The sequence below is a fragment of the Papio anubis genome, chromosome 1 (assembly GCF_008728515.1).
Source record: "Papio anubis isolate 15944 chromosome 1, Panubis1.0, whole genome shotgun sequence".
Classification (NCBI taxonomy): domain Eukaryota; kingdom Metazoa; phylum Chordata; class Mammalia; order Primates; family Cercopithecidae; genus Papio; species Papio anubis.
Genome location: NC_044976.1, coordinates 146,824,468 through 146,832,805, shown reverse-complemented (window position 1 = coordinate 146,832,805; position 8,338 = coordinate 146,824,468). Strand labels below are relative to the sequence as shown.

General features: G+C 35.9%; 1 protein-coding gene across 1 annotated transcript in view; it reads left to right on the top strand.

Annotated features, from left to right (window-relative positions):
• The first annotated feature begins 1,145 nt into the window (after positions 1 to 1,145).
• The window catches only part of KCNK2 (potassium two pore domain channel subfamily K member 2), a 231,229-nt gene continuing 224,036 nt past the window's right edge, over positions 1,146 to 8,338 (top strand). The window contains exon 1 of the mRNA XM_017949549.3: positions 1,146 to 2,091. Within this exon, the coding sequence (XP_017805038.2) occupies positions 2,058 to 2,091 (34 nt within the window). The 5' untranslated portion in view covers positions 1,146 to 2,057. The remainder of the gene's footprint in view (positions 2,092 to 8,338) is intronic.

Below are 8,338 nucleotides of genomic sequence, written 5' to 3'. Positions count from 1 at the left end.
TAGCCTCATCCTTATCTCTCAACCTAATACTAATCTACCATTTGTCATTCCCGACATGACTGTCGTCTCAGCAGCTTCCACACACTTTCTCAGTCCTTCAAGTCCCTCTGTCAACCTTCTCATGTACAAATATAAAAAGTCAGCAAATGCTCATGGAATAGTACTTTTCCATCAGTTGGCCCAATTCTAAGGTGCTAATTTAAAGCGATCTTAACTTCCAGACTGTAGCACCATTTATAGCGCTGCATTACTTGATGTCTTATATTATGGTAATATTTGGATTTACGATACAGAAACTCTTTCCCATTAAGTTACAACAGGAGAAGGATAATTTGATTTAGTTTCCTTTTCAGGTTGCCAGTGACTGAGTACTTCAGATTATAGTGTGAGATAGTACTGATGAGGCAAAGGTCAGGGGTTCATATCTCTGGTCCAGGTCTTATTATTATTTTTCAATTCTCTTTCCATTCCTCTCAATCTCAGCCAAATTTCCCACAAATTAGTACAATTGAGTAAAGGAGTGTCCAGAAAAGAAGGCACAGGAAGGGTCTAGTAAAAACCTATTATTGGAAAAAGACAGCTGACAGTTTATGTGCTATTGCTGTGTCTTGTGTGCGCGTGTGTGTGTGCGCGCACATGAGTGTGTGCCCATAGGAGAGTAATTTTTTGCATTTGCACAAAAATAAGTGTCTATTTCTCATATGATCTGAAAAATCTTCATTATTTCAGTCAGATGGAAGGATTATATTACTTGAACTCTGGTATTTAATGTACATTATCACATTCATTAGCATATCAAAACCAGATGTTTAAAATTCGGGCTAGAAATTCCATCATACAGATTGTATTACTACTTCAGGGCTACCCCACTACCTAATGTTCAACTGTATTTTGTTATGGCTTTAATAGAGCAATAATGTGTTTCCACAAGTCTTAGTCTGGTATTAGATGACATGTGGCTAAATTTGGTGGGTTGAGCAGACTGGTAGGGGGTTATACAAACCAGAGCAACAATAAGAAAATATGTGAAAAATTATTGCTAATAGTCAAGGCCTCTCTATCTCTCTGTGTTGCTCTCACTTTTGCTGTCTCTCTTTTTCTCTTCTCTTCTGTCTCTTTTATTCATCTTTCGTTTCTTAATTTAATATTTGCTGTTGTTTTTACTGTCTCCAAATGTCCCTCAAACTTCTTCCAGAGGCAGAATCTACCTCTAATTACTAACTTTCTTATCTCAGCAAAAGCTATTTAAAACTTTCCTCTTATTTGACTTTTTTACATGACTTCTATACTGATAAAACAAGCATGCTCAGAAAACTGATAACATTTCTGATTTAAAAAATGATAATCAATGCAATTTAGATAAGGTAAGATAAAAAATAAAAGCCTATGTGGAACGCAGCCAACGATTCATCTGTTTGCATTAATAGGTTCCAGCAATGGTACTACAGGCACGGAAAGCCAAGCCGGTTTGCCACTGCACTTAGCAAGCACATGAGCTTAAAAATAAACTTTGACAATGCAGATCTCTTTGTCCTTTCAGGAATGGAAAACATTATGTACTTCAAAGCATACTAAGCCTGATTTGAAAATATAGTTGGGATATTGTTACTGTAGCAATTGGGAGAGTCTTTAGCCTGCACACAGTACATGGATGCTTCATGTATAAATGCTTGAGCCACAAACTTGTGAGAATAAGTGACGCTGGCAACTTTGATACACTCATTCATAAGGAAGAAACTTCTGTCTTTTAAATTCTCTGGAACAACTGGGATATAGTTCTTCATTTTAATCAGGGAATTTCTTCCTGAACCAAACTCTAAAAACAGAGGATTTGAGTAGCACATTTCACTTGCATACAGCAGAGTTTGTTCATTTTGAGTGTTTTTGTACAGGAAACTGATCTACAGGGTAACATTCACACACAAAAAGGAAACAGTATGGGACGATGGCTTGTTAGTACAAGTGACTCTGTTTTGGAAATTACGGACAAGAAACCTTGGAGGAAGAACGGCATTAAAGATCAAAAGCATGATGACTCCTGATGAAAACATCACCAAATGATGAACCCACGAGCAAAAAGGAATTTCTACTGTGAGTATCTTTGCAATGATCAAGTACCTTATTTGTTTTCAAAATTTCTAGATTATGCTGAGTAGATTTCCAAGCAAGTATTTGATGTAAGGAGTCTTCATTATATAAAAGTCTATAATTAAACTCATTGGGTGGTTCCAACAGAGGGTTAGTTTCTGGAATTTTTTCCATGACCTTGCAACACCAAAATAAATTGCACGTTAATTCGGGCATGTTTTATACAACAGGCATGTTACATCAGGCTTTTATTTGTGATGTATTACTTCTGGCAATGTAAAAATTGATCAACATGTGTATCTACAAATTCCATTGCATTTAGATTCTGGTAATTTATGTTTACTTTGCTTTCATGCTGTGGTTAGTCCTGTAATCAATTTGTTCATATACAGATTTACACATATTATTTGTAGTTTACTTAGAATATTAGTTATTTCCTGAGGGAATCTCATGTATATAGTGGGAAAGAGGTGGCTTAGAATCTTGGAAATGGGGAAGAAAAGGTACTATAGTTTAAATCTTGAGAACTAAGACCTAAGTTCTTTTTACATTTCCATAGTTTATTTAGCAAGTAGTTTTATTTGAAATCATTTAGATGTCTCTATGTAAGACTTCTTACCTCACAAGAATACTGTTGTGGTCTTAGAAATGTGAATAAAACTCATCAAAACCATAATCCTATGTACATATTAAATGTAGCAAAGTCCATCTTTAGGGTGCCTGTCATATAGTATGTACTAAATAAATATTTTTTGAATGCTGAATAAATGCTGGTGTTGGGTAATAGGACACGGTACAGTAATCATTTTACAGCAGGGTTTAATTTTATGAATTTATCTTTGAGTGTGATTGAATTCTGTTTAACAAGAATTATATAATAATGGCATTACATTATATCACTTTTTTTCAATAAGGAATTTCCTCAAAAATCAAATTTCTGGTTAATTGCTATTCTTGGTTGTTTTTCTCTTGAAACACAGAAGAATTTGTTCCACATATTATTTGGGAACAATTCTATGTATATATATATGCTTATTTCCAATTAGTATGTCATGTCCAGATTCTGGTTTGTGGCATTGGGACTTGGAATCAGCACTTCTGGAGCCCCCTTTGCTGAAGGTTGATGGGTTGGACAAGACACTGGCCAAGTCCTCATGGGAAGAAGACTACTTTTTAGGTCCAAGGGGCATGAAAATAAACTCAGAGGTGAAGGTGAGCGATCAAAAGGCTCTTGGAGTTAAATTGAGTAGCTCCTGGAGCCAAATTTCTAGAGTGGCAGAAGAGAAACAAAAGGTATGGAGAGAGCTGGAGAGAGTAGGTCAAGCTACAGATGCCATCTCCATCTTATCGTGTGCCAGCTAACACTGTTCTAGTACTCTAATTTCTTCTCATGTTACTTAGTATAGACATGTGCTAAACTGAACACATGTCCTTCTGCTACCATAAGTAGGAAACAAAAATGCTGTATATGTGATTTGATTGCATCTGATTAGAAGTAGTGGTGAAATCCTTTGGGTAGAAACTGACCTCAACTTCAACTAAGCAACAGTTATCATTAAGGTAAACTACTTTTGGACAATCATCTATAACATTGGATATAAGGTTAATGTTGGATAAGTTTATATTATGTAAATGTATATAACATCACATATAACAATAGATAAATTTAAATTATCCCATTAACAGTTCTGTTCAGTCTATTTACAGATAAAATAATCCAGGCAAATCTTTCAGATGCAATTCTAATTAAAACAAGGCATTCTATAGGAATAGCTTGGAAGTTCTTTTAAGAATTAGGAAGTTGGTTGATAATCTGCATGAACACTTTTTCAGGCTAAAAGCATCTGGATTTATTATGCAAAATTCTGGGAACTTGATCAAGAAATGACGTAGTATTACAGAAGTCCTAAGTCTTTTTTTTTTTTTTAAGGAAAAGGAAGCCATCTGATTATAATTGAAAGCCAAGTAAGGTATGGTAGAATGATTATGATTTTGAGGATTGTCTTCAAAAGGAAAAGTGTAGGTTTAGGTCCTCCCACAAGCAGGATTAGGATGTAGTTATTGATGACAAATGATAACTTTAGTTTTTATGGCATGCTATATTTTTTTTCTGGTTACTTGTTTGACATAAAAATATCTATAGCCAGAGCTATCTAAAAATTTGTTGCACCAGGAGGAATGAGTTCCCTGCCACTAGTGAAATGTTGTAGATAAGGAGGCTCAGCAAGGAGGAATAAGCACGTATTTTGAGTCAAATTAGTGATGGAATTCCAGACGCCCTACTTATAAACAGAGTGACCTTGGGCAAATTACCTAACTACCAAGATTGTGGTTCCCCATATATAAAACAGGATTAATAGTTCTCCCCTCCTCTACTTTTTGTGAAGATTAAATGAGATAATTAATGTCAACTTTTTGGTAGATAGTAAGCATGCGATAAGATGGTTAAACTACATGGGCTTTAGGGACCTTCCTAACTTTGAGGCCCAAGAAATTCTAGCTGTTTAAAGTAACCTAAATTCCTCATTTGTGCTCAATACTATTCAAAGCTGCAACTCAACAGAAATATCTATTCTCCACCTACTGGATTTCTAATAGAAAACTGTAAATCAAATCTACACATTCAGTAAAAAATGGTAAGTCAATCAGAATGCATTTTTTTTTTGAAAAAGAAAGTAATGTGTTCTTTTTGCTTTAGATGCTTTAGATGTGTAGGTGATCTAAATCAATTTGATTTGCCATTCTATAGTCCTTGATGATTAAGACAGTGGAAACACCGGATTGGCCATTGCTAATTGATTTTCCCTTTCATCTTTGGTATATAACCATGTCTAATCATCTCAGAAAAGCCACTGTAGCCAACAGTCATTCTCAGAAGAAATGTTTTTTTTTTGAAAGTTGAAGTGCTGAAACTGTTCATCTTTAAAATGTCTCCCATGGTAGCTTTCTATGGTGTCTGCAAAAATCAGTATTAGGTGGGGAGTGTATTTTGATGTTTTAGTTTATTGTGTCAATTTGTTCCAAACATATATGCAAAGCACTTGGGTAGAACCACTGTTTTTACACTACTACTGAAACTGGCTTAAGCAGCGTGTACACATCACAGATATGAAATAACAATCTAGCTGTTAGATTTGCTATCTGGAAAATTACCATGTAATGGGAGTGTCAGCAGCAGCTATTAAAGAAAATAATAGCTTGCACAGATATAGTGCCATTTTCTTTACAAAACCATTTACATATGTATGTATCATTCATTATATCTCACTTTGAAGTGGAGAGAGAAGCTATGTTTACTTCATTTGCTGCATAATGTGAATAATAAACCCAGAAATTAAGCAGAGTTGTCCAATGAAAATGGACATGGAGTAATGAGACTTTGCATCTAGTATAATTTGTTTAAGAGTCTTATGGCCATCTCTGATTTTTATCCAGAAAAATATGATTCACCTGCTTCTCTAATGCTTTAATAGTGGTCTTAAACTTGAGAACTAATTAACTCTTACTTTATATTGTGTCATCCACAGAGGACCAAGCAATCTGGCACAAAAAAAGATATAGTATACTTGAGTACAGGCCCAATTAGGTACGCAGAAAAACCTGAGTGTCTGGAATTCTCTGTCTTCTCTACTATAAGTATATCCCAGACACTTCAAGAAATGAAGGTATTCATATTTATTCTATTATATTTTTCATTTTACGAAGGAGTCAGTTGCAAATGTGCTCTTGGCTACCTTTCCTGGCTGCTGAGATAACATGGACTTGGACAACTGTATTTTATGTGTGTGTGTCTCAAATTAACAGTGACAACATCAGCTAAAACAATGCTTCACAGTTCCTCAAAAGCTGATAAACTACCTCTTAATAGGAATAGATTTTGAGGCTTGGGGCACAGTTACATCTGTTGATTTGAGTCTAGTAATCAAATATCTTCCTTGGTATGAATGAGAGTGTCAGCCAGGTGCAAGAGAAAAACATTAAACTATGAAGCAGCAGGTCCAGATGTTTTTCACCAGTTAGCCACCAGGTTATTTAGAAGAGAAGTGTTGAATTTTTTACATGAGTAGCTATGTATTTGCAATATTCTTTTAGTTCAGTTTTTAATTTTCTTTTCATTTAAAAGCTTAACATTACGCATTCTGTACAATGCTTCCGATTGGTGGCATTTCATAAGAATGTAGGCTTAAACAGGAAATCACAGAATAGAGGGCTTAGATGCATTTTGAATTTCATTGAATGAATCTTAGAGAAGACATGTGCGTAGCTCAGACTGTATTATCCTTATTATTCCTCCCTCCTGTGAGAGAAACAGACTCTAAGGTTAGATAAGTGCAGCAGAGCTAATAGAGGTGCGATTACAAGTCATTAAATATCCTGACGCCAAAGTGTTTTGTTTCCATTAGGCTGTTTTTGTTCTTTCGAAACCCGAGGTAAGAGGTCAAGGTGAATTGAACTGCAATGTGTAAAAAGCAGCCAGCAACTTTTCATACCTTGGCTTTCAAGAGTTCTGAGTAGTGTGAGCCTGAGTTCTCACTTCTTTTCCTTCGTGTTTTTAAGGTTGGTTTTAATTTTGAGAAGGGTATAGGAACCTCACTCCCTCAGCGTAGAATTTTCTGTTCATAGGACACAGATTTTTGTTTTTTGTTTTTTTGTGTGTGTATATGTTTGTATACATATATATTTAAGTTACTTTATATTAACTAATATACATTATACATTACATAATGTAAACAGAATAATAAAATATATATAATATTGTATTAAATATATATTTAAGTTACTTTTAAATTTACATCAAGTAAAATTCACTATTTTTTGTGCGTATAGTTCTTTGAGTTTTGATATAGAGTCTTGTAACCACGATCAAGATATAGAACCGTTCCTTCACCCCAAAAACATTCCTTTGTGCTGCCCCTTTGTGGTCAAAACCTCTCCTATCGCAAACTCTTGGGACAATTTATTTGTTTTTTGTCTTTATAGTTTTGCCTTTTCCAGAATTTTAGTATAAATGAAATCATACCGTTTACAATCTTTTGAGTCTGATTTCTTTTTTTGTTGAGGCAGGGTCTCACACTGGTTGTCCAGGCTGGAGTGCAGTGGCACTGCCTTGGATCACTGCATCCTCGACCTCCTGGGCTCAGATGATTCTCCCATCTCAGCTTCCCGAGTAGCTGGGATTACAGGCACGCACCACCACATTGGCTACTTTGTTATATTTTTAGTAGAGATGAGGTTTTGCTATGTTGCCCAGGCTGGTCTCAAATTCCTGGACTCAAGCAATCTACATGCCTTGGCCTCCCAGAGTGCTGGGATTACAGGCCTGAGTCACCATGCCCGGCCTTGAGTCTGAACTTTTTTTTTTTTTTTTTTTTTTTTGAGATGGAGTCTCACTCTGTTGCCCAGGCAGAAGTGGAGTGCAGTGGCGCCATCTCGGCTCACTGCAACCTCTGCCTCCTGGGTTAAAGTGATTCTTCTGCTTTAGCCTCCCGAGTAGCTGGGACTACAGGCACGTGCTACCACGCCCAGCTATTTTTTTTGTGTTTTTAGTAGAGACAGATTTCCCCATGTTGGTCAGGACTGTCTTGATCTCCTGACCTCATGATCCACCCGCCTTGGCCTCCTAAAGTGCTGGGACTACAGGCGTGAGTCACCGCGCCCGGCCTTAAGTCTGACTTTTTTTCACTTAGAGGAATGCATTTACATTCATCCTTGTTGTTGTTGTGTGTATATCAGTAGTTGGTTTCTTTTTATTGCTGAGAAGTATTTTGTTGTACCAGAGAAATTCTGGTACAATAAAACACCAGTGAAGAACGTTCAGGCTGTTTCCAGTTTTTAATGATTAGGAACAATGCTGCTCTTAACATAATGTGCTCTGAACATAGTTTTTTTGTATAAATGCGAGTTTTCGTTCTTCTAAATACCTAGGAGTGGGATTGAAGATCGTAAGATAAATGTACATATAACTTATAAGAAACTACCAAACTGTTTTCCAGAGTGGCTTGACCATTTTGTATGTCCACCAGCAGGGTGCGAGGGTCCTAGTTACTTCACATTTTTGCCAGTGCTTGGTATTGATGTGTGTTTGTTTTTTTTTTTCTCTTACCCATTCAAACAGGTGTATAGTGGAATCTCATTGTGGTTTTAACACGTTGAATATCTTTTCATGTGTTATTTGCAATCTGATTATCTTCTTTAGTAAAATATCTGTTCAAATCTTTTTTCTTTTTCTTTCTTTTTTTTTTTTGAGACA